This window comes from Chiloscyllium punctatum, chromosome 32 (genome assembly GCF_047496795.1).
Source record: "Chiloscyllium punctatum isolate Juve2018m chromosome 32, sChiPun1.3, whole genome shotgun sequence".
Classification (NCBI taxonomy): domain Eukaryota; kingdom Metazoa; phylum Chordata; class Chondrichthyes; order Orectolobiformes; family Hemiscylliidae; genus Chiloscyllium; species Chiloscyllium punctatum.
The window spans coordinates 30,046,765-30,074,280 of record NC_092770.1 but is presented as its reverse complement, the minus strand read 5'-3'; the positions used below and the strand labels follow the sequence as shown (position 1 = coordinate 30,074,280).

The 27,516-nt window shown below is 40.6% G+C and overlaps 1 protein-coding gene across 2 annotated transcripts; it reads right to left on the bottom strand.

Annotated features, from left to right (window-relative positions):
* On the bottom strand, positions 1-25,717 carry mdm2 (MDM2 proto-oncogene). 2 transcript variants are annotated; one of them, XM_072551976.1, is made up of 11 exons: positions 25,608-25,717; positions 24,846-24,946; positions 24,633-24,707; positions 23,572-23,705; positions 17,858-17,907; positions 8,858-8,922; positions 8,448-8,538; positions 6,536-6,696; positions 3,357-3,485; positions 3,199-3,282; positions 1-2,648 (listed from the first exon to the last, which is right to left on the bottom strand). In XM_072551976.1, the coding sequence occupies exons 2-11, from the start codon at positions 24,909-24,911 to the stop codon at positions 2,130-2,132; spliced, it is 1,374 nt and encodes a 457-aa protein (XP_072408077.1). In that variant the 5' UTR covers positions 24,912-24,946; positions 25,608-25,717; the 3' UTR covers positions 1-2,129. The 2 variants fall into 2 exon arrangements, with proteins under 2 accessions (XP_072408077.1, XP_072408076.1); XM_072551975.1 differs by having other exon boundaries at positions 25,332-25,662.
* Positions 25,718-27,516: the final 1,799 nt, after the last annotated feature.

Sequence of the window (27,516 nt, the reverse complement as noted above, 5' to 3'; positions counted from 1 at the left end):
ACAACGAAAAGTGGCCAAGAGGCTGATAACCAAGTTTGGTACCCATGGGGATGGCCTCAACTGGTACCTTGGGCTCATGTCACATTACAGGTGACCCCATTGCACTATACACATGCACACTCCTACAGACCCTCTCTCATATGCTCATTCATACACTCACACATTCACCCTCTCACAGACTTATGCCCCTTTACACTCTCACAGACACTCAACCCCTGCGACTCCTACGCCCCTCCACCCCCCCACCAAAACAAATAAGTTTCTGGGGTGAATATGTGCTTGCAGAATTAGATTTTACTTTGCTCAAAAAATGCATGATTTCATGTAATTATTGTCGGTCCGGACAATCACAAAAGGTTAACCTCCCATCTATAGACTCCATCTACCAGGCCTGCTAGCATTCTCAAAGATCCATCCCAACCTGGCAATGTTTTTCTACGACCTCTACCAATGGGCAGAAGATACAGATGCCTGAACACATGCGCCAGTCAGTTTCGTAACAGTTTTACCCTACTGTTGTTAGAATACTGAATGGACTCTCAAACTCTGAACATTTGCATGTACCTGTGTTTTAGTTGTTTACTTATCTATGTTGTTTAACTCTGATCTGCTTGCATTGCTTGCAAGACAAAGCTTTTAACTGTGCCTCGGTACATGTGACAATAAATTCAATTCAATTCATAAGAATCTGTAAATCCATTTTTTAGATTAGAATCAATCTGACCATTGTGGCACAGACAGTCTCACACAGGGAAGCTCACATCTTAAACGCATTATGACACCAAGGGTTAAAAGTTCACTTGAGAATGTAACTTTTAATTGTTCTGTGATTTACATATGAAAGAACTGAAACCAACATGCTCATTCTAAAAGATGAGACAACAAACAATCCAGTCTTTTTCATTATATAATTTCAGTTACATCACACTGTATACTTTTGCTATAAATTCTGTGTCTTATGATCTTAAACTTCATAACCACCTGAAGGAGCAGCACACCGAAAGCTAGTGTTCCCAAATAAGCATGTTGGACTATAACCTAGTGTTGTGTGTTTTTTAAATTTTGTCCAACAGTCCAACACCTGCCTTCTCAAACCATAAGAATTACAAAATTATTTGAAAAGGCAGAAATTTTATTTTGGGATCACAACTTGGACCGCAGACAATGAATACATGAAATTTTCTGTGCATATAGTTTTGGTTAAAAGACTCCAATTTTTTTTCCAGCTGTTTGCATGTTCACGTAATTTCCATCAAGGTAAATTTGTCTGAGTCATTCATAGTAAGAAACACCTTGCAAATGTCCCAAGTGGTCCAAGATAAAACTTCAAAGCACACAGAGCATCCACTCTTAGAAGTTAACATTCTTTGATTTTCCTAATATCTTATTTTATGCAGTGCAATGGATATGAACATCACTCGTGGTTAAATTGTAGTGTAGTGCAGTGAAGCATTAGAAGTGCCAGATATGGCTCTTCCCAGCTTATCAAGATTTGAGGCTTTATAATTTTAATTAAAGTTTGAAATCTAACCTAAACTTTGATTAAAGAAATTAGACATCAACAAATAAATTAGTTTCATATATAACAGAAAACTAAACTTCAAATATACCTCTTTTTGCTGTGAATTGCCCTGGTGCATACAACAAATTATACAAATCTGTGCATCTGTACAAGCTAACCTGAAGATCCAGCAAGGGATATGGGGATTGTACTGTATAAATTATTCCTCATCAAATTGTGCAAACAGTAATAGATATTTTTTGTTTAAAGAACCATTCATCATAACAAATCAAATCAGTTGAATAGGAATTTACAGAATTAAAATGGGAACATGGTAATACTTGTAATCCTATTAAATAGCAAGTCATATTCTTTATGAAATTCTTATTACCTCACAAGGATCTGCCATTATTAGGATGGGGGGAGTGATGAGGTAGTCAACACTTGCAGAAGTTCATTTTGAAACAATATTAACATTAAGAGGGAGTATTTTAATTAAATATAATGGATCGATTTCCTGGCAAAATATGTTACCATAAAATCTAGGCCAATATATAGTTAGTAGCAATCAAAAATTTGCTTTTTTTTTGGAAATATAGTCCATTTTCAAACTAATAAATAATTACATTTAACTAAAGTAGGTCAATACAACCAGTTGGATTGGCTCTCTGCACAAAGGACATGGTTTGTTTCTCTTTTTCAGTTTCTTTGCACAAGTGTAACAAGCGAGAAGATGGCCTGTCCTACCATGAACAATACAACCATTCTTTGGTCGTGCCTGACATATAACACAAGCTTCCAAAGGTCCCAAAGTGCTCAACTCGCCTTTCTCTCCCTTGCCTGTACTTTCTTTTTCAAATTCCTGGCTGCAGCAGTTGAAGCTACCAGAAGTAGAAGGTTCCGAGCACTCAGTTTCTTGTGACTCTGAGCATTGAGATGCCTCACTGATTAAATCCGAACAGTTTGATTTCTTTGACTCAAGTGGTGGCTTCTTGCAATCAGGAACGTCAATACCTTCATCCTGCATCTTGTCAAACTGAAGTTTAGGTTTATCAGGAAGCCAATCTTGACAGACAGACCAGCATCGATGACAATGTCGTGGCAATGGAGGATTCAGCTCTTCACATTTGGAACATTTCCAATAATCCTGCAATTGAACGTTATTGCTGTAAAGCTATTATTGAAATGATGAAAAACCTCACTAAATAATATCACCCATTACCTTTTTATCATGAAGATGATGCAGCAAATTGAAGGTGGTCATAAAAATACAAGCTAACCTTTGTTATTTGGTTGGTTATCTCAACTTTAGTGAAGTTCATAAGGAAAGAAACAAAAATAAAGATCACTGATGTACTGCTACATGCTTAGAATAGACTGAAGAGCAAGTTATGCTCTCTACCACTGATGTGCCTACCCTGTTGGCTCCATACCAAAAAGAGTATTCAGTTTGGAGAGAAAACCTTTAGCTTCTGTTCAATGACAGAAGTGGACAGCTGTTACAAGAGTCAGATCAGTAATCCATTAAATCAATGTACTGCTGCTCAAAAAAAAAAGAATTATGGGTACTGTGGAGAAGTGGAAAGTTAATGACTTGTGGACATAAGAGCAGGAAGAGAGTGATCAACATAGGGATAACAACACCGCAATACAAATATGCCAGCTACTCCAAATTCCCAAAAGAACCACTAACTTACGGCTTCAGATATTTCTGGATCAATTTCTTCAACAAAGGTGCTTTCATCACTGTCAGCAGCTTCAAAAATGGCAACTTCATAAATCTGCAAAACAGCCACGCTTAGTATCTTTGATTTCAAATGTCTCTTGAAAATGAAAGAATTTCTTTGAAGCTTGCCTCTTTGTCACTTTGGTCTTGTGAATCCTCACTGAGATCACTATAATCTTCAGAGTGAACTGATTCAACTTCAAACTCAACACTAAACTTATCACTGGAGTCGTCACCTTCTGTACCAATATGAATATCCTGCAACAGAAAAGCAGCCAAGTTAGAACCTGCAGGAGCAAAAGTAAACAAAACTATTTAAAAATGTATATAAAATTCACAAAGGATTCTTGCTGTTGATAATAGATATGTCTTGCATAACACTGAACGCTAATCCAAAATATACTATTCTACTTTTTGATCAATGGAATTTGGTCTCATTGACCTTCAACTATATCATTTTTTTTTAATTTGGGAAAATGTATATATTTAAAGTCATTTTTAAGCTTTAGTTTTATTTGCAGAGTTGCTCTATGAACTTGGTGCTGAGAAATCTGAAGACCAGTTTGTCTATATGCAACTCGAAGTGAAAAAATTGACGGAGTAGTTTAGAGCTTTATAATAAAAATACTGAAGGCGGCGTTTGGTATGCTTTCCTTTATTGGTCAGAGTATTGAGTACAGGAGTTGGGAGATCATGTTGCGGGTGTATAGGACATTGGTTAGGCCACTCTTGGAATACTGCCTCCAAATCTGGTCTCCTTCCTATTGGAAAGATGTTGTGAAACTTGACAGGGTTCAGAAAAGATTTACAAGGATGTTGCCAGGGTTGGAGGATTTGAGCTATAGGGAGAGGCTGAACAGGCTGGGGCTGTTTTCCCTGGAGCGCCAGAGGCTGTTACAAAATTATGAGGGGCATGGATAGGAAAAATAGACAAAGTCTTTTCCCTGGGGTCGGGGAGTCCAGAACTAGAGGGCATAGGTTTAGGGTGAGAGGGGAAAGATATAAAAGAGACCTAAAGGGCAACTTTTTCACGCAGAGGGTGGTACATGTATGGAATGAGATGCCAGAGGATATAGTGGAGGCTGGTACAATTGCAACATTTAAGAGGCATTTGGATGAGTATATGAATAGGAGGAGAAAGTGAAGACTGCAGATGCTGGAGATCAGAGCTGAAAAATGTGTTGCTGGAAAAATGCAGCAAGTCAGGCAGCATCCAAGGAGTAGGAGAATCGACGTTTCGGGCATAAGCCCTTCTTCAGGAATAGGAGGGGTTTGGAGGGATATGGGCCAGGTGCTGGCAGGTGGGACTAGATTGGGTTGGGATATCTGGTCGGCATGGACAGGTTGGACTGAAGGGTTTGATTCCATGCTGTACAACTCTATGACTCTAAGTGACAGGAGCCCAAGAATAGCCAGAAAATTCCAGGCAGACTGGGAGTTATCGACAATATAGATGGTGGAGGGAGAGGGAGACGGTCCAGAGTGAGAGGAAGAGGGTCCATCGATTGCTGGCTGCATGATAATTCCAGATAATGAGAAACTTACTGTATCGAATTGTAAGGATATTGCTGGGAGAAAGGAAATGCAAGTCCTTTTCTGATGTTTGCAATTAAATCTTACCAACATCTTTGTCTATTGTAACTGTTCACATTTTTATTTTTAAAAAGTATTACATTATAGAGTCACAGAGATGTATAACATGGAAACAGACCCTTCTGTCCAACTTGTCCATGCTGACCAGTTATCCTAACCTAATCTAGTCCCATTTGCCAGCATTTGGCCCATATCCCTCTAAACATTTCCTATTCTTGTACCCATCCAATTGTCTTTTAAATTCTGTAATTGTATCTGCCTCCACCACTTCATCTGGCAGCTCATTCCGAATGTGTACCACCCTCTGCATGAAAACATTACTCCTTAGGTCTCTTTTATATCTATTCACTCCCACCCTAAACCTTTGCCTTTAGTTCAGGACTCCCCTACCCTAGGGAAGAGACTTTGTCTACTTATCCTATCATGCCCCTCATGATTTTATAAACCTCTATAAGGTCACCCCTCTGGCTCTGACACTCCAGGGAACACAGTCCCAGCCTATTCAACCGCTCCCTATAGCTCAAATAGCTGGCAACATCCCTGTAAATCTTTTCTGAACCCATTCAAGTTTTACAACATCTTTCCGATAGGAAGACCAGAATTACATGCAATATTCCAAAAGTGGCCTAACCAATGCCCTGTACAGCTGCAACATGACCTCTCAACTTCTATACTCAATGCTCTAACCAATAAAGGAAAGCATACCAAACACCTTCTTCACTATCCTACCTACGTATGACTCTACTTTCAAGGAGCTATGAACGTGCACTCCAAGGACTCGCTGTTCAGCAACACTCCCTAGGATCTTATCATTAAGTGGAAAGTCCTGCTCTTTTTGTTAAAAGTACACAAAAAGACGCTTGTGAATGCTTTCACTAAAATGACCACCACATTAAAACAAAGCTATGGGCTATTAAATCAGTTTCATTTTGAGTTTACATACAATCATTCACATGAATTAAGAGAAGGGATAGACCATTTGTTCCCTAGGCTTGCTGCGCCACTTATGTAGATAATAGCTGACCTGATTGCACTCTGAACCCTATTTTTGTCTGTCAAAAATAGCAAAAACGTGCTGAACTCAAATAGGATAGGGAGCAAACATCTTACTCTGTAAAAAAAAAACGAACGTGTGGTAGTGCCCAGCAAGGTCATTGGCATTTTGAATACAGTCTACTTTTTCAAAGAAATGTGTTATTTCAAAGAAGGATCAGAACGTTAACTAGCTGGTTCCCTTCACAAATGCTGACAGTGCTTTATCACCTCACATCTCAATTCTAGGATCTACAATATTTTGCTTTATACTTTTAGGTACTCTACCAATTAAGCATAGTAAAGATCAGGAATCCTTTATCTGCATATCCGTAAACCTTAAAGACAAAGATCTTTTTTAAGGGAGGCCCGAACAGACCTAAAAGCAATCTTATTTTCTAAAGGGCCCAAACTTAGCGTGCCTACAGGTCTTTTTGGGTCCTGTCGAAAAGAACTTCACTTTTAGGTCCAGTCAGGACAATCACAGCTTTCTTTCTAAAAGGGCGCAAATGAACTTATCAGGATATCCCCAATCTGAAAAGCAGTTGGTCCTGAGGTTTTCAAACATAGGATTTTTGACCTAGGTTATTAGCTACACTTCACAGCAGGGGGATAATACAAAACCATTAAGTTTCATCTTAAAGTTACCAATCCAAATTCCAAAATTTTGATGTTTTACAAACCAGATGACTGGGAGAATCTGATGATTCACTGTTTCCATGTTCTCGACGCAACTTGCTTATCAGACACAAAGACAGATCATCCCAATGGAGAGAAATGCTATCAGATCGATGCCGCTTTCGCCGTCTAGCATGAAACTGCTCATCAGGTGAGGCATCATTATCTAAAACATAAATGTCACACATCAGTTTTTAAGAACAGCTCCAATAAAGTCTAAGTGAGCTTGGTCACTTGACAATATCATCAATTACCAGTACTGTAGCTTACTGAAACAGCAGGGGTGCAGCAAGTTTTGGAGTACAAATCTTGAATAACATAGAACATAGTACAATACAGCGCCGACCTGTGAACCATTCTCAGCTCGTCCCCCTACAATATCCCAAAATCATCCATGGGCTTATCTAAGGATTGTTTAAATCTCCCTAATGTGGCTGAGTTGACTACATTAGCAGGTAGGACATTCCATGCCCTTACCACTCTCTGCGTAAAGAACCTGCCTCTGACATCTGTCTTAAATCTATCACCCCTCAATTTGTAGTTATGCCCTCGCGTACAAGCTGACATCATCATCCTAGGAAAAAGTCTTTCACTGTCTACCCTATCTAATCCTCTGAACATCTTGTATGTCTCTATCAAATCCCCCCCATAGCCTTCGTCTTACCGATGAGAACAGACCCAAGTCTCTCAGCCTTTCCTCATAAGACCTTCCCTCCAGATCTTGGTAAATCTCCTCTGCACCTTTTCCAATGCTTCCACATCCTTCCTGTAATGGGGCGACCAGAACTGTACACAATATTCCAAGTGTGGCTGCACCAGCGTTTTGTATAGTTACAGCATGATATGAAACCTAACACACCTTATGCCTTCTTAACAGCACTATCCACCTGGGTGCCAACTTTCAGAGATCTATGCACATGGATTCTAAGATCCCTCTGCACATCCACATTACCAAGATTCTTTCCATTGACCCAGTACTCTGCATTCCTGCTATTCTTTCCGAAGTGATCACTTCACATTTAGCTGCATTGAACTCTATTTGCCACCTCTCAGCCCAATTCTGCAGTTTACCCAAGTCCCCCTGCAACCTGTGGCATTCTTCCAAACTGTCCACTACTCCACCGACTCTAGTGTTGTCTGCAAATTTACTAATCCAACCACTTGCGCTTGCATCTAAGTCATTTATAAAAATGACAAACAGCAGAAGTCCCAAAACAGATCCTTGTGGCACACCACTAGTAACTAGACTCCAGACTGAATATTTCCCATCAACCACCACTCACAAACGTTGTCAGGGCCTATAGTTTTTGCAGTGTCCAGTGCTTCCAACCGTTTCTCGACATCACGTGGAGTGAAATGAAATTGACATTAGTGATACTGGAGATCTCTAGTGTGACCATACTTTCTTTCTAATTTATCATTCGACACACATTTTTGTTAAAATTCTCTGAGAATGCTGCTGACATTTGCCATAACTACTTGTTGCAATATGGTTCCAGTGGCACTCAGTCTGCTCCTACAAATATAGACGCAAAAGCCTGGACTGCTACAGTTTGCAGGTAATTACAACTAAATGCAAAGTTGGTACTGGTTCTGGTTAGGAGGTGGGGTATGGAAAAGAAAGAACGGCCTTGAACATCAATCCAATGCTCTATGCACAAATTGAATCTGGTGTGAGACAGAAGGCAATTAGGTAAAAACAATGACTGCAGATGCTGGAAACCAGATTCTGGATTAGTGGTGCTGGAAGAGCACAGCAGTTCAGGCACCATCCGAGGAGCAGCAAAATCGACATTTCGGGCAAAAGCCCTTTATCTGTGATTCCTCAGCAACATCACAGGGAGGTCAGCTAACTCTGCATAGATCTGGTGATTCAAGAAATTCATTGACCCTTTTTACAGTCACCACAGTACTTACCAGAGTCACTGCAATTAGATCTTCTGCCTGTTGCAGGAGAACAGGAAACATTGCATGATGTGCAAGCATTCCCATCATTTGGAATGACTGTCTACAAAAGGAGAACAAACACTGCTAAATACAGTGCACGACAAAACACTAGATTACCATATTGAACTCAACACAATTTGAATCCCTTAAAATTCTATCATCTACATTAAATTTATATCAATGTGAAAGAAGTACACAAATTGGCATTCGATATTGCAAATTATGGTATAACTAGGCCATTTAATTTACTTCAGGATGAAAAGCTAATGCTAACATTCAAAATTTACAAGTGCATCGGAACTGCATTCCCAACCAAATCAATGTGTATAAGGCTATTGGAAAACATGGCCAGAGCTTACAACAAGGCAACAAAATCTTACCATGAGACAATCTTCACCCCCAAGCTGGTTGGTAATCTTTCCAAGATTGAGATCATTTATAGAATCTACATCACACAGAAAAACTTCTCAACATGTGCTTGCAATTGTTCCAAAAAAAAAGCTTCACTCAATATAAAGAGTTTAAAAATGGCATTTGACCAGAACTTTCAAAAACTTAGTATTTCAGAGTTATTAGAAGTTTGCATAATATAAAAGCAGAAACTCAGAGATAGCATGACAATAACAGAAGAGATATGTTTACTAATATGTGAACCATGTTGATCCCAACTGGAAATGAGCAATTTAGAGGGCCTGGAAAGAAACAATATTGGAGACACACATTTAAGATAAATCAAAGGAACCGGCAAAGCTAGATGACATTCAAGTCCATACGAATGAAGCAAACCAAGTCCACAAACCAACGACAAAGGTCCTCTGCCTATCAACAACTGCGTGATTAGTTGTCAGGTTGCTAAACAGGCTGGGCTGTGAACAGGAGAGGAGGCAACCCTGAAAAATCTAGCTCCCAGTTTTTGCAGTAAGTCAGTTTGAATCTGAAGAAAATGAGCTCATCTTTCCTTCAACAGATGCTGCAAATTGTGCCTTTGAACTGAATAGGGCATAGACTCATCATGAATCAAAGAGCCACTCTGAGCCTTTTGCAAACCAGTGTAATCAAAGAAAGTCAAGGGGAACTCTGCAGATCATCAAGAACCAACACAACAGATCTTGTTTCTACAGACACTACGGGTCTGATTTTCTAGTTTTCCCTCAGCCAATGTGTTTTTTCTCTGTTTAGGTTTGCCTGCCAGTGTGTCTTTGTCAGGGTTTGGGAGTCTTAATTTGTAGAGTTCACTTAACTTAGTTTAATACAATTCATTAGATTCTAGCTGCAGGTAAAAAGCAATTTCTTAAGTACAGAATATGTTCAATGCTTTCTATCAACCTGACACTGAAAAATCAGGAGGACGTTTGGGGAAATTTGTATATTTTTAAAAAGACTTTTGTGATGTTTTTGGAAAGAGTTGAACTTGATTTCCAGTACACTACCTAGGGAATTATGATAACTGGAAAGTTAATTGGGACTGGACTTTACATGGCAAAGTTAATTAAGTTAATCATTAACACCAGTTAATGACTGATGGTCAAGAGCAAGGTTTTGTTTAAAATTTCAAATCAGGTAATTTATTGTCATTGCCCTGAGAAAATGAGCCATCTATTTTGTGGAGCTGAAACAGGAGCAATATGTGTACATGCCCTTAACAATCCTGAGTATGCAAAACACTATACAGTACTGAAAACCAATTTAGCATTGTCAATGAGGACTGCAATGTGGCATACTTGCATGTACTGGAAGTTACTGTTAAAATAACAGAACTGAATTCTTGAGAGACAAAAAGAAGATGGCTGTGCATTTCAACTCAACAAAAGTCAGTGATAGCCTTTCATTGGTTCGTTCATAAGAAATGATTTGATGAATCGACTTGTCTGGGTTTAAACTTTAAACAAAGCCTGGCCGTTAACTGCCAGACATCAATGACTAGTGCATTTGCAAAGGCAAAATCTCTACCAAAGTCCACTTGCTTAGTTAGCAAGTGGGCTCAGTTTTAAACTGTTGGCTTTCCCCTTAAACCTGTATTCTTGAGGCCTGTCCTGACAAGTATAAGATGAAAGATTACTCTAAAATGTATTACTTTTCAGTATTAAATTACTTATAAAAACATTGCTGCCATGTAGGTAAGCACAGCTGCAATATCTACAAAACATGAATATGATCAATTTTCTGTATCTTGTGGTGCTGCCTGAAGAACAGATAATGATGTTTCAATAGCAGAATTCAGTCTTTCAAAACATATGCAAAATTTGCTTTCTAATTCTGGTCTCTGGAGAATTCCTGATTTTAAATGCTCCAGCATTGGTAGCTCTGCAGTCAAAATGTATGGGCCCCAAGCTCTAATTTCTTTCCCAAACCATTCATGCTTTGTTCTTTTACAAAAAGTAAAATCAAACAACACCAGTTTATAGTCCAACAGGTTTATCTGAAATCACAAGCTTTCAGAGTGTAGCTCTCTCATGAGGTGAAGTGAAAGGGAAGCACGCAAAACAAAATTTATTGGCAGAGAGATCAAGAGCAAAGAGATCAAAAGATTATACAAATTGTGTGAGTGGAGCGTTGATCAGTATGTTTCTGCAAGTGACCAGAAGTATTAGATGGTGTGAGTAAAGTAAAAACAATGACTGCAGATGCTGAAAACCAAATACTGGATTAGTGGTGCTGGAAGAGCACAGCAGTTCAGGCAGCATCCAACGAGCAGTGAAATCTGATTTCGCTGCTCGTTGGATGCTGCCTGAACTGCTGTGCTCTTCCAGCACCACTAATCCGGTGTGAGTAAAGTGTCAACAGCTGAATAACAAGGGATGATGTATAATCTGATTAAATAAGGCAGAGAGATAATTACAAAAAATTTAAAATAAAAAAAAAAGGTGGTGCTGGAGGCAAACCAAATGACTGGAATAACATGGAACAAAAACAGAAGCTGCTGGAAAAGCCCTCCAGGGCTGGCAGCATCTGTGAAGAAATGCAGAGAAAGGGTCATTTCTTCAAAACCACCTTATTTTAATTTTTTTGTAATTATCTCTCTGCCTTAATCAGATTATAGGCTATCCCTGCACACCATCCAACACTTTTGATCACTTGCAGAGATTTATTATTCAACACTCCACTCACACCATTTGCATGATACTTTGATCTCTCTGCCTGTAAATTCTGTGTTCTGTGTGCATCTCTTTCATGTCACTTGATGAAGGGGCTACGTTGAATCCTTGTGACTTCAAATAAACCTGTTGGACTTTAACCTGGTGTCATATGATTTCTGACTTTGTCAATACCAGTCCAACTCTGGCATCTCCACATCAGCAACCCTATGTACAACACTTTCAAAATCTTTCTTTCTGCCCACAAGACCCTTGCGTGTGCACACACAGAGGGAATTTTGTATGTGGATTAGCATTTTAACTAGTAGAGATAAATGTTGATAAATTCTAACTAAGTAAGCAATGATGAATTATTTGCTTCTAATAAACAGCAATTCTTGTTAAGTAAGAAATTCTGTGCAGTCCACACAAGTTGGGAGAACTAGCCATTTGGATACAGAACTGGATCAAAGGTAGAAGACAGAGGGTGGTGGTGGAGGGTTGTTTTTAGACTGAAGGCTTGTGACCAGTGGAATGCCACAAGGATCAGTGCTGGGTCTACAACTTTTTGTCATTTACATAAATGATTTGGAATGTGAACATAAGAGATATAGTTAGTAAGTTTGCAGATGACACCAAAATTGGAGGTGTAGTGGACAGCAAAGAAGGTTACCTCAGATTACACCAGGACCTTGATCAGATGGGCCAATGGGCTGAGAAATGGCAGATGGAGTTCAATTCAGATAAATGCGAGGTGCTGCATTTTGGGAAAGCAAATCTTAGCAGGACTTATACACTCAATGGTAAGGTCCTAGTGAGTGTTGCTGAACAAAGAGACCTTGGAATTTGAGCTATAGGGAGAGGTTGAATAGTCTAGGGCTGGTTTCCCTGGGAGTGTCGGAGCTGAGGGGTGACCTTATAAAGGTTTATAAAATCATGACGGGCATGGATAGGACAAATAGACAAATCTTTTCCCTGGGTTGGGGAGAGTCTAGAACTAGAGGGTATAGGCTTAGGGTGAGAGGGGAAAGATATAAAAGAGAACTAAGGGGCAACGTTTTCACACAGAAGGTGGCATGTGTATGGAATGAGCTGCCAGAGAAAGTGGTGGAGGCTAGTACAATTGCAACATTTAAAAGGCATCTGGATGGGTATATGAATAGGAAGGGTTTGGAGGGATATGGGCCAGATGCTGGCAGGTGGGACTAGATTGGGTTGGGATATCTGATCTGCATGGACGAGTTGGACCAAAGGATCTGTTTTTGTGCTGTACATTTCTAGGACTCTAAGTGAAGGCCTTTTTTGAAAATTTAGGTCCAATTGATGTTAAATTGGGAACTTTTGCATACTTTCTAAAATCTTTAACTTTGAGATGACTCAAGGAATAGCACTGGATTTCAAGCACACTTCCTCCATTAGCCATATCATCATGGATCACTACTTCTCAGTGTCTCAGTTTTTTTCAGCTTAATTAAGACTGTGTACATTAAATAGTGATACCAGTGCAGAGCATAACCATATCTTGATCATGGATAACTATATTATAGTTAAATCATATAGTAACCATTGCTATGTCTAAACTGTATCAGGTATTTGTGCTCTTTTCCAATGAGAGCAGCTCAATGACCAACCAGGGACTAACCTTCTTCTGGAGGTATAGTGATTGGGATCAGGTTGACTTTGTTAACTACAAATTTCTTGATTGGTTCAGGTTAACAACACCAATCAGGAAAGCCCTGGCTGACCAATACTAACAGGAGATTTAGAATCTCCTCAGTTCAGGAGACTGGCTGTGGCCAGCCAGTTTGGAGTCAGTCTCCTGTGCACAAGCAAATAAAGGGTGAATTGGTGACCTGGCTTGTGTGCAGTTATTTCAGGAGGAAAGTATGATAAATATATAGGATTGATAACTTGCTGATAAAATTTGGATTAGACTTAATAATATGTAGCAGAACTAGTGATCATTTCTGATAATGAGGTAAATGCTCACAGCTGATGACTGACGAGACAACATGCATCACAAAATTGAATTTGGAGAAAGCTACAGTTTGTTCTAACACTGCACCAGACAATCATGTAAACCAAAGCCATAACAGGTGATCCTTCCTTGACAAAAAAAAACCTCAATGCACTCTGATAACCAGTACAATTTTGGCAGTACCAAAATAACAATACTACCAGTAAGATGCAGGCACTCACATTGATACTAAAACAATATATTAAGTTTGGGTTTTTGGTTTTTGAGTTAGGGGTGGGTGTGTGTGTGTGTAGTTAATTAACTATTACTTAACTAATAAACTTTGTTGCCCTGGAGATTTAAAACTGTGTAGGAGGTCCAGTGTTTAAATTTATGGGTTTGCGTCCACTATGGTAGCACTTTGTGACACAGAAAAATAAAGCATCAGTTTAGAAAGTCAGGAGAGATTTTCTTAAGATTAAGGAAAACACTCATAGCAGAGAGCATGTGAGAATGAGAGAATGTGAGCAAAAGCACACAAGAAAAATGTTACTGTTACTTTGAGCTTGGAGCATTTCTGTGTAAAGATAGGCCAGGCTTTATAGGCCAGTGCTCATGAGAACGGGAGAATAGAGTGAAGCAAAATTATTGGTCTAGTGGCAGACCAAGAGTACTGGAATTAATCTCCAAAGAGATTACTTAATGCAAAGTCTGTTAAGCTCAGATTCGTAACAGTTTTGTAGCCTATAAATTAAAGTCACAGTAACTTAAACCTTCCAAGATGTTTGAAACAGAGATTGTAGTGAGTTACTGTTTGAGTAGTGTTTTTGGGTTAGAGTGTAATTTTAGATACTGGTCAAAAGCTATCTTTCTTTCCAATTTATAAAGGTCTTCTGGAAAACTACTGAGGTGACTTACAAAAGCTATTACAATTTGAGGCAAGAGGTAATGAACATCATGCATATGCCTGCAAAGGAAAATGCCATCACGTTTGCCACGTTGAGAATATACATGCCAAAGATTGTGATGTGTAAAAATAATTCCTGTCTAACTCAGTGTATAATTCATATAGACAGATACAAATTAGTGGTAAGATGACGTTTGACGAACAATAAAAATGTCTAAGATAGATATTCATTCTTGGGGGTGGAAGATCTGATGTAGACTGATTTATATATTTTAATATCATCTACTGTAAGAGTTATTAACATCGTAAAACCTACCTCAGACTCCTGCTCATTGAAGACAGAGCTGTAGTCAACACCATTATCTCATCCAGCCTAATCTCAAAACTCTTGAGATCTAGGTCTCAGCTCCACCCTCTGCAACTGGATCCTCAGCTCCCTGACCCATAGACTGCAATAAGTAAAAATAGATAATGGCACCTCATCCATGATAACACTCAACACTGGAGTGCTAAGGATGCATTCTCAGTCCCTACTGTACTCCCTGTATATCCACAACTGTGTAGCCAAATTCTGAACAAACATTAACAACTTTGCTGACAACACCCCTGCGGTGAGATGGATATCAAACAATGAGTCAAAATACAGAAAGGGGAGGGGGAACTTGGTGATGTGGTGCAATAATAACAACAATCTCTCTCAATAAATTGGCAAAACAAAAGAACTGATTGTTGACTTCAGAAAGAAAGGAGAAGTTGCCCCCATCTACATCAATAGACGAGACAGTTGAGATTATCAAGTTCCCAGAAGTGACGATAACTGTCAACTGTCCTGGATTCCTCACACAGATGCAACGGTCACCAAGGCACAACAATAGTTCTTCTTCCTCAGTTGGCTTAGGAAATTTAGCATGTCTATGAGGATGCTCACAAACTTTTAGATGCACCTCAAAAGCATACTATTCAGGTGCATTACAGCCCCAAAGGGCAACTGCTCTGTCCAGGACCACAAGAAACTACAAGATTGTGTGCACAGCCCAGACCATCACGGAAACCAACCTTCCATCAATGGACTCTGTTTACACCTCTCGTGGCCGTGGAGAAGCTGTTAATATCAAAGACTCATCTCACCTACAAACTCTTCCGTCAGGCAAAAGGTACAGAAGTTTGAACACATGCACCAACATGCTCAAGAACTGCTTCTTCCCTGCTGTTGTTAGGCTGATGGACTCTCTAACTTCAAATCATGTTGATTTTATTAACGATGATCTTGGTTCGTGCACATCCTGTGTGGTTAAGTAACCTGTATGCCTCACTCTGTCTAGATATTTTCACCCTATGATCTGGATGTCCTTGAGTACTATGATCTGCTTGCACTACTCGCAAACAAAGCTATTCGTTGTACTTAGGTATATTTGATAATAACCCAAACCAAACCCGTCTGAAGTTAATAATTGGCTCAACATATTTCTGCAGTCATGACGATTTATTTTAAAACAGTTTTTGAGGCTTAGCTTTAGAATAAATAGATTTGTATGTGCATTGATAGGGTTTTATGACAGAGCAATTTAAATAAGTTCAAGTTTAGGAAGCTAAAGTTGAAGCTCAAGTGAAACATCTATAGCTAAAAGGTTACTTTTTTTAAAGTTTTATTTTAAGTATTGAGCAGTCTTGTGAAGTCAATGGATGAAGGTGTCTGTATGGGCCAGTGCTCCTGAGAAGGGAAGGATATAGTGAAACAAGGTTAAGAGTCAGTGTTAGTTCTAGACCAGATGTGTTGGGATAAAACACTTAAAAAGGTGAATAAAAACATTTATCTAAAGTTCCAATCCATAATTTATAGTCACGAGTGACATAGGCCTACCAAGATATTTGAGTCAAAGATTCTGCTGTGTTCAATGAGTGGTGCTGTGGTACTATAAATAGAGTGCTTTTGGACACTGTACCAGGCGTGTGTTTTGGATACTCAACAAATCTGTTGTTTATCTTTCCAATTTATGAAGTTGTGTTTTGGAATTAGTGGGATTATACTTCTGTTGTGTGTTTAGAAATCTTTGGATTTGACATTATTGACAGAGTTTGGTTTATTCTATTTTACTTTTTTACTTTCATAAATGAATATCTTTTTTGTGAAGCAAAGTCTGCTGCATTGTGTGCAGTGAGAAAAAACAACTTTGGTCATGTTTTGATTTTTGTTTTAGTTGTAACAATCAAGCCAAGTTTCTATTTGGGATGAGACCTGTCTAGTAATAATGTCAGGTAGGATCGTTAGGGCAGCATGGTGGCTCAGTGGGCAGCACTGCTGCCTCACAGTGTCAGGGACCCAGGTTCGATTCCTGCTTTGGGCGACTGTCTGTGTTGAGTTTGCATTCTCCCAGTATCTGCATGGGTTTCCTCCGACTACTCTGGTTTCCTCCCACAATCCAAAAGGTGTGCAGGTCAGGTGAATTGGCCATGCTAAATTGCCCGTAGTGTTATGTGCATTAATCAGGGGTAAATGTAGGGAAATGAGTCTCAGTGTGGACTTGTTGGCTCAAGGAGCCTGTTTCCACACTAGGGAATCTAATCTAGTAACACCACATGCATACTTAAGTGTGCCCAAGCCTGGGCAATGTCAATCCATGTAAACTCCCTGCATTTAATTACTTTTCAGGTATCCAATTAACCAAAAAAAACTGTAAACTAAACAGTTCATTGTGACAAGTTTTCAGCTAAAGCCCAAACATTGTAACAATTCAACTTGTCCGGACTTGTCCTACCTGCCTATCTCCTTTTCCACCAATCCACTCCACACTCTCCTCCCTGACCTATCACCTTCATCCCCTCCCCCACTCACCTATTGTACTCTATGTTACTTTCTCCCCACCCCACCCTCCTCTAGCTTATCTCTCCATGCTTCAGGCTCTCTGCCTTATTCCTGATGAAGGGCTTTTGCCCGAAACGTCGATTTCGCTGCTCCTTGGATGCTGCCTGAACTGCTGTGCTCTTCCAGCACCACTAATCCATAATCTAAAAACTTCCCAACTCTTCTGACCATTCTCTTATTATTAGGGCATTCAGAACTAACAAGAACGTGCTAATCGCTTGCAAGCAATGAGTGCATAATGTTGGCATTGGCGTCCTTAATTCAGAGATCAAAACCATTTCCACTACATGTACAAGGCGGGTAATTGAACAGCACATGATTAAGCTTTTCAGACTGGTGCTTCACTTCACTGTGCAACTGCAATCATTTTTGACCTAAAACACATATCTACTTCAAAAAACAACGCTCTCTCTAATTTAAAGTGCAATTAAATTAAAATCTTCAGTAACTAGCTTTCATTTTGTTCTGATGTCAATTTGAAAGATTTTCCTTCTGACTTTCCCTTCCCAAATCCTTTCCTTAAAAGTGACATAATTGAAAGTAGTTAGTGCAGACATTATTAAAATCAAGGCAACATACCTTCATGGCCCACGGATATCAAATTTTTTGAGAGCATGGCATATAATGTTCTGGAAAATATAGAAGTACATGTTTATATAGGTTGTGTTCAGCCTATTACACAATAAATATGGTGTGACATATATCTCATTACAATTTAAGGAACATTAACTTTACATTATATTATTCTTAAGCGGGTCTCAGCAAGAGATATTACAATAAAGGTAAAGTTACCATAGTTCGAATGGACCAAACAGCTGCTCTCTCATTAGAGAGAGATGACTAGTGGTGCTGCTAGTACTAACTTCAGCAACTCTGATGCTACTGGTTTATTCTGTGAGTGGTTTATGCACCCTTTGCAACTTAAGCAATTTTCAGATTCAGAGAAATAAAATTGATGACAACTTATTGCGGATACCATATCCCATCCATATTTAAGCAAGAACTGGAAAACCATGGAGTAGTGGTGGTGGTGGTGGTGGGGGGAGCGGAATCTATATTGGAAGACAAAAAGACACTTGCCTTTAAATGACTAATGTACAAGATGCAAGCCTGAAATTAACAATTGCTGTTATTGTCCTCACACCTGCTGTTATTGTCCTCACACCAAACACAAATTATAATAAATCTTTACTTCACTATTTTGTCAAGGGTGAATACATTTAATGGATTAATATTTTAAACTGTTAATTTTCAACCCTTGCAATGCAGCTATTATAGCATTACACAACATGGCGGCTCAGTGGTTAGCACTGCTGCCTCACAGCACCCAGGGACACAGGTTCAATCCCAGCCTTGGGCAACTGTCTGTGTGGAATTTGCACGTTCTCCCAGTGCCTGCATGGGTTTCCTCCAGGTGCTCCGGTTTCCTCTTACAATCCAAAGATGTGCAGGCCAAGTGAATTGACCATGCTAAATTGCCCCTAACGTTAGGTGCATTTGTCAGAGGGAAATGGGTTTGGGTGGGTTACTCTTCGGAGGGTCAGTATGGACTTGTTGGGCCAAATGGCCTGCTTCCCACTATAGGGAATCTAATCTAATCTAATCTAAATCACTGATAAAGATTATATACAGGTCCACATTTTCTAGAAGCATAAACATGTGAATAGAGATCTGCATTGCTTCACAAGATTAGAAAATAATTACAATGAGCCAAGGAGAAGGAGTTATTAACAAGTGTGAGTACAACATGTAAACTTTAAAGACCGTTTTAAAGCAGAGTTAGTGAAGAGTTTGGTGAGACAGAGGACGACATTTCGGGCTCAGACTTCAAGTATTCATAAACTGAACAAATAAGAGATGTATAAGAAGTCAGAGTTAGTTTTCCACATTCTGAGCTTCGGGTCATAATTTTGTTGGTAGATGTACAGCAGCTACAAGATACACAACAATGACAAGATGTTGCAATCTCACCATACCTAGTGCGTTTTTTAATTCAAACTGCCTTGTACAGATAGTACTTTAATTATTGCATTTTAGTATTTAAATACTTGTGCATCATCATAAAATATTATTTGAATATGATAGGATTATAAAGGCTTGTCAGGTTAATAAATGCTGAAATAAAAAGATTCAGCTACAGATACTAGAAATCAGAAATAAAAAAGACTCAGCAATCCAGCACATCGGTGAAGATAAAGTTAATGTTTCAAGTCTTAAGACTTTTCTTCAGATACCTCATAAGTATTTCATTTACTAATTTGTATAATGTAGCGCTGTTTTATTCGGGTCTTTAACGATGATAGTAAAAAGTTGAGTTTCAGTACAGATCTCTGCTGAACACGTTATACTTTGAGCCCAAAGCTAGAAGATATAGGTTTAAGGTGACAGGTGAGAGATTTAAAAGGGATCTAAGCAGCAAATGTTGTACACAGAGGGTAGTGCATTCATGGAATGAACTGTTTGCAATTTTTGAGAAGATTTATAAGTCAGGTTGAGGTTCAGTTTGTAAGTTTGCTCGCTGAGATGGCGTACCCTGCAAAGACTACATTGGACAGACAGGCAGAAAACTAGCCACCAAAATACACGAACACCAACACCAACTAGCCACCAAAAGACATGACCCACTATCAGTAGTATCCTTACAAACAGATGAAGGAGGACACCACTTCGACTGTGACAACACATCCATCCTAGGACAGGCTAAAAAGAGACACGCATGAGAACTGGAATTCCATCAATAAACACATCATTTTGGACCCCTTTTACCAACCTCTGAGGAAAAAGAACTGAAATGTTATCATCTACCTTAAGGGATCAAGACACATAAATAGAAAGTGGGATGGAACATCAGCATGTTACTGGACGCTCACCGATGATACTACCCAGCATGGTGATGAAAACATCTAAAAACAAACTGCCAGTTCAGCGAACAAATTTACAATATGGAACGAACAGTCAGAAGTAGTAGTGGTGGAGGCGAGTACAAATACAACATTTAAAAAGAATCTGGATGAGCGTATGAATAGGAAGGGTGTAGTGGGATACAGGTCAAATGTGACCATGTTAATTTAGGAAGTCTGATTGGCATGGACGAGGGTCTGTTTTCAGGCTGTATAACTCTATGACATTAGTCAGAATGCTTTCTGTCTTTAATCCATCTCCAATATGCCAACCAATTATCAACCGATCACCCAAGGTTAGCCTCACCCTAAATTCGGTGCATTCTAATTCTTGCTAATTAGTCTTTTATGTAATGCTTAAGAAACACATTCCTTCCATCATAAGGTCAGAAATGGGGATGTTCGCCAGTGATTACAAAATGTTCAGCACAACTTGTGAATCCTCAAATATTGAAGCAGACAATGTTCAAATGCAACAGGATCTGGACAAATTCCAGGCTTGGGCTGATAAGTGGCAAGTAACATTTGCATCACACGAATGCTAGGCTACAATGATCACCAAAAAGAGACAATCTAACCACCACCCCATGACATTCAATGGTGTTATCATTACTGATTCCTCCACTATCAATATCCTGGGGTGATCATTGACCAGAAATTTAACTGGACATACCACATAAACAGTGGGAGAAAGTGAGGACTGCAGATGCTGGAGTACCAGAGTTGAAAAATGTGGTGCTGGAAAAAAAAACACAGCAAGCCAGGCAGCATCCAAGGATCAGGAGAATCGACGTTTTGGGCATAAGCCCTTCAGGAATGAGGCTGAAGGGCTTATGCCTGAAACGTCGATTCTCCTGATCCTGGGATGCTGCCTGGCCTGCTGTGTTTTTTTCCAGCATCACATTTTTCAACTCTCATATCACATAAAGAGTGGCTACAACAGCAGGTCAGAGGCTCTGAATTCTGCAGCGAGTAACTCCCCTCCTGAATCCCGAGAGACTGTCCACCACCTACAAGGCACAAGTTAGAAATTTGAGGGAATACTCCTCATTTGCTGGATGAGTGCAGCCCCAACTCCACTCAAAGCTTGACAATCAAGGACAAAGCAACTCGCTTGATTGGCATCCGCAAGTATCCGCTCCCTCCACCACTGATGTTCAGTAGCAGCAGTGTGTATTATCCACAAGATGCACTGCAGTAATTCACCAAAGATCCTCAGAAAGCACCTTCCAAACCCATGACCACTTCCATCTAGAAGGACAAGGGCAGCAGATACATGGGAACATCACCACTTTCAAGACCTATCCAAGCCACTCATCATCTTGACTTGGAAATATATTGATGTTCCTTCACCGTCACTGGGTCAATATCCTGGAATTCCCTCTGAAAAGGGCACTGTGGGTCAATCCACAGCACATGGATTACAGCAGTTCAAGAAGGCAGCTCACTACCACCTTCAAGGGCAATTAGGGACCGGTAATAGAACATAGAAAAGTACAGCATAGAACAAGCCCTTTGGCCTACGATGTTGTGCCAAGGTTTAATCCTAATTTAAAATATAATAACTTACACACCCCTCAACTCACTGCTATTCATGTGCATATCCAGCAGTCACTTAAATGTCCCTGATGACTCTGCTTCCACCACCACCACTGGCAACACATTCCATGCATTCACAACTCTCTGCGTAAAGACCTACCTCTGATGTCTCCTCATTACCTTTCTCCGAATATCTTAAAACTTTGACCCTCGTACCAGTCAATCCTGCCCTGCGGAAAAGTCTCTGGCTACTGACTATCTATTCCACCCATTATCTTGTATACCTCGATCAGGTCTCCTCTCTTCCTCCTTCTCTCCAGAGAGAAAAGTCTGAGCTTATTCAACCTTTCTTCATAAGGCAAGCTCTCCAGTCCAGGCAGCATCCTGGTAAGCCTTCTTTGCACCCTCTTCAAAGCCTCTGTACCTTTGCTATAGTAGGGCGACCAGAACTGGACACAATATTCCAAGTGTGATCTCACCAGGGACTTGTTGAGCTATAGCAAAACCTCGTGGCTCTTAAACTCGATCTCCCTGTTAATGAAAGCCAAAACACCACATGCTTTCTTAACAACCCTATCCACTTGGGTGGCAACTTTGAGGGATCTATGTACTTGCACACCCAGATTCCTCTATTCCTCCACACTGCCAAGAATCCTGTCTTTAATCCTATGTTCAGCATTCGAGTTCAACAATCCAAAATGCATCACTTCGCATTTATCCAGGTTGAACTCCATATGCCATTTCTCATCCCAGCTCTGTATCTCGACTATGTCGCGCTGCAGCCTGCAATAGTCCTCGATACTATCGACGGCACCTCCAATCTTTGTGTCATCTGCAAGTTTACTAACCCACCCCTCAACCTCCTCATCCAAGTCATTTATAAAAATTACAAAGAGCAGAGACCCAAGAACAGAACCCTGCGGGACCCCACTCACCTCCAGGCAAAATATTTCCATCTACAACCACTCTCTGCCTTATGTCAGCCAACCAATTCTTAATCTAGACAGCCAAATCTCCCTGTATCCCAAACTTCCTGACTTTATGAATGAGCCTACCGTGGTGAAAAAACGCTAGATAGCCAGCAATGCCCAAATCTCACAAATGAGTTGTAAAAAACCTTATGAACATCCATTTAAACACACTGTCCTATCCATCCTATTAACAACCTACTCAAATTCTAATCAGATCGGTCAGGCACAACCATTCAGTGATGAATGTTCACTTGCTGATCAGCTCATACTTTTTATGATTAGAATTGGAGAAGGTTGTTAATAGGATAGATAGGACAGAGTGTCTAAATGGATGTCCATAAGTTTTTTTAAAACTCATTTGAGATTTGGGCATTGCTGGCTATCTAGCATTTATTACCAGTCCCTAATTGCTCTTGAGAAGGTGGTAGTGAGCTGCCTTCTTGAACCGCTGTAATCCATGTGCTGTGGATTGACCCACAATGTCCTTGGGAGGGAATTCCAGAATACTGACCCAGTGACAGTGAAGGAACGGCGATAAAATTCCAGTAACTTTACAACAGTGATGTTACTGTAGTTTTTTTTTGTTTTTCCTTCCCTCAAACCATCTGCAATTTCCCCACCTGTGTTTTAAATATGCTCGTTTTGGAATCAGAGACCTAAATCATATTATGTTTATCGTTGTTATTTTTGAAAATTGTATTAAGTGTGCTAAGAATAGGGAAACACCAGAGACAAGCCATACTCTCATTTATTCTAGCACAGCGTTGAGAATAAGAAACATTAAATTTATTTATGCAATTTAACCCAACTTTTAAAGTATTTCAACACTCTTTCAACATGTTCACAAAACATTCTGAAAGTTTGTCTTCAAAATTTATTTTACCGTGGTTCTTTAATTGAAAAGCTCTGCACTCCAAACAGGTGACTCAACAGATCATCAGAACAATGTACTATATGTTGCTGTCTTTCATCATACAACTGCTTAGCCATTATGTATTGTCCCAAGTAGTGCATTACCTGTTCAAAAGAAATATAATCAATTTTTGGTTCAAAACTTCAGCACAATACTTGCATATATTAAATTACAGTAGTGTGTTTAATGAGACTTAAGGTACAAGGTGCAAGCATTTCCATTGACAAAAGAAATACCCAAGGAATTTTCAGGAGGTTGTACTTACTGGCAAAGCCATCCTTCCAATAGTTTTGGATTAGAGTCTTCTGGCATGTCGTTCTGAACTCTTAAACATAACTCAAAGAGAGTGCTAGCCTTGAAATGATGACTGACACTTAATGTGGCAACGGTTGTACAAGTTCAGCAAACCATTAGCCAAAAGTGAGTGAGCCAGTTTTGATTTCTGTTTGTGATTCTGCCTCTCTCAATCAATCAATATCACAAAAACTAGCCAGTCAGTCAATTATCTCAATTGCTGGGATTTTGATGTACACAAAGGTGAAGTGGAGCATAGTGACATAGATCATAGTGACAAGAGAAGGCAACGTGTCCATTTCAGCCTACTCCACCATACAATAAGATGACAGCTGATCTGATTTTAACATCAACTCTACATTCCAGCTTACCTGCAATCTTTCAACCCCTTGGTATCTAAAGTAATTGGTTATGGAGCATTTTAGCACATTTCAAGAAATAATATACTAAACAATTACCAGAACACTGGGGAGAATGCTGATGCTCTCCTTTGAAATATGTCATGGGAACGTTTACATCCAGCTGAGAAGCCAGACACTTCAGCATTTCCTCAGTATTGCACAGAGGGTCAGCCTTGATTTTGTTCCCAAACTTCTGGCATGCGTTTTGAATTCTTAAACCTGACTCAAAAGAGAGAGCTAGCTTTGAATGATAGTTGACTTTTGTTCAAGAAGTTCAGCAGACACAAACAGCCAAATATCACCCGCAGAATAAAGCTACCTGAATGATTGACTAACCTCCTTTATTGTGAAGGTTTCACTTCGTGCTCCAGCAAAGTGCAGCAACTTAAGTAAGAGCGGCTTGGGTTTCACCTAAAAGAAGTTTCCAGAAGGGGAGTTAAAAGAAAACATTTTCTGAGACATTAAATATGTTTAGAAAAGGACTGTATAATATTTCTGATAATCTGCACAGAATTTACAAAAGCTGCAGAATTCAATACAGAAACCCACTTGACAGTCCTGATCTTGATCATCTTGTGAAGTGCCCAGGCAGTTTGCCGATCCGTTCGTTGCCATATTTCTAGGTTTCCTTTTAAGCGAAGACGCGTCCTCTGGAGACAAAAAACAAACACACTCGTTTTAAGCCGAACTCCACTCCTTCAGACAATATGCCGAGGCTTTTAAATCCAACTCCGACCAAGGCAGGAACTGGGCGAAGGGCATGTCAGGGCGACTCCCCTTTCCCGGAGGTTTCGCCGCCTCGACATGTCCGAGCATGACTCCACCGACACGATTAGCTGCGACGATGGGGAAAGAGACTGACTCAGCGGAGGCTGTGCCCGGACATGTCCCGGAGACGAGGGAGGGGTGTAGCCCCGAACAAGGCGGGCGCACAGGCTTTTCCTACCGTGTCCACTCGGACCGGAACAGAACATAACAGACTAATCCCGCGATAACCGAGAGCACCCGAACACTCGCCCTTTTTCTCCCCCTCACCGAAATCTTCCCCCAGCGCGGTCAAGCGGACGCGTGGTCCCCGCCAGAGGTTCTCGTTGGGCCTCCGAGGCCTAACAAGCGGCCTCGATTGACAAAGAGCACCTCCTCCTCCTCCTGCGGGCGGAGGCTAGATCGGAAGGAGCCTTAACCGCCAATAGTCAGCATCATCCGTGACTCTCCCTTCCCCCAAGGTCCGGGGGGGGGGGGGTCGCGAGAGATGTTCCTCTTTGTTGCTCAGGGAGATGCCTCGAGGACTTGAGAGGGGGGTCTGGTTACCATGGAAACCCGGGCGCCAATGGCCGCGCGCTCGATTCAAATCAGGCAGGATTCCAAACTGTAACCGCCTCAGAGCGATTCCGGAGGGGAGGGGGTGGAGGAGGAGAGGGATGAGATGGAGGGGGAGGACTATCTGCTACTCACCTCAGGATCCACGGCGGGGGCGGGGGGATGTGATGTGGATGCGAAAAGATTGCATGTGTTTCTGGAGATGATTCCCCACCGCCCCTCAGAAATTATGAGCTTTTACCCCAGGATGGGGGGAAGGGGGTCAATTAGGGAAAAAACAATGACTGCAGATTCTGGATTAGTGGTGCTGGAAAAGCACAGCAGGTCAGGCAGCACCGGGGAGCAGGAAAATCGACGTTTCAGGCAAATGCCCTTCGTTAGGAATGCTATTTAAACTCCACACAGTCACCCAAGGCTGGATTGATCTCGATTCCCTAGCGTGAGGCAGCAGTGCTACTCAGGGACATCTTCCACATGGCCAAAAAACAGGTGGGTGACTGTACACCTATGAGAATTGTACCTATTGTGATGGAGTTACGTGAATAGAATGGAAAAAATGTTTTAATGTTACGTGTACTTTTACATGAAAAATACAATGAAAAGGTTTACAAACTCACCCCACCACAGCACCTTTATCGATGAAAGAAGTCACATGTAATCATTAAAGTGTAGAAATTAAAACAAAGTTCGTTATGGTTCAGTTAATGGCTCCTGGGCTTGGGAAAGCCAATTAAGGCACAACAGAAAACTCTGAAGATGCAGCTGGGATGTGATTGCTGTTCTGGGACAAATCTGCCACGCCAGGCTGTTGGAATACTGACTGGAAACTTCTGTCAAAAGAGTGCTGGCCAAGACCACCACTCCTGGACAAGACATCCTGCATATAGTTGGAATACCTGGAATCTGAAGGCAAAGAAGGCCTCCACAACTTGGATGAGACATCCACCTAGGGACATGACTGCCACACCAGGAGACTGCCACGCTATGCCGAGACCGCCGCTTCCCCTTCAGGTGCCTGGGCCTAGCTGCAGTCCTAAAGTCTCAGCCTAGCCGTTGCATTCGAGCTGGGGAGTCAGCCTATGACCTGCACCCCACTTGGCAGGAGACCCCAGGCTGGGCTAGAATCGTGTCAGACTTGTCCCAGTGTTGCTGCCACTAGACACATCCTCCTTCAACTACCACTCTCCAGATTTAAAAGAAAAGGGAAAAAAGAAAATGGAAAGAGCTAAAGAAAAAAGAGAAAGAAAGCTAATGGGAACAGACAAGCCCTGGGCTCATGCCACCAATTCCGCCACCATCTTAGGAAAAAGTTGACCATATGGGAACTGTATCTGTGCAAAATGTACATATGGAATTATCTCTATGGGAATTGTACCTGTGGGATGTACATACGGAAAATGAGGGAATTGACACCGTTGGCATCAGTCTGCATTATTTTCGCATTCTCTTCAGCAGCTGATCTAAAAGGCACAATTGAACCTGCCTCATGCTCTGTTGTGAAGGTGTATTGCCTTCTTGGTGCAAGGGAAGGATTAAGGAGAGGGTTATTGAGCCTTCCCTGTGATACCTTCTTTGAGGAGTGAGGACAATCTGAGTGGACATGTCTGGGCACAGCCTCCAGAGATTCAGCCCAGCTTGGGATGACACAGCTTTTCTTGTGCTGGTCAAATCATAAGCAAAAACAGAAATTGTTGGAAAAGCTCAGCAGGTATGGCAGCATCTGTGGGGAGAAATCAGACTTAATGTTTTGCGGTGAGTGACCCTGTCTCAGAATGGATCAAAATCAAGTAAATATGTCACTCGGGTCTCCTGTAAAGGGAATCTCCCGCTTGCTTACTGGTATTTCCTTTATAAGCTTGTTTTTAAAAGGAGCACTCCAATCCTTCAAAAGCAAAGGAAA

Excerpts from the sequence above, each read along its gene's own strand:
- mdm2 (XM_072551976.1), bottom strand. The coding sequence starts at position 24,911 with ATGGCAACGAACGGATCGGCAAACTGCCTGGGCACTTCACAAGATGAT. Across the intron at positions 3,486-6,535 it reads CAGATTCTCCCAGTCATCTG|GATATTCATATTGGTACAGA; the intron begins GTTTGTAAAACA and ends TTTCTGTTGCAG. Across the intron at positions 2,649-3,198 it reads ATCCAGAAATATCTGAAGCC|GATTATTGGAAATGTTCCAA; the intron begins GTAAGTTAGTGG and ends GTTCAATTGCAG.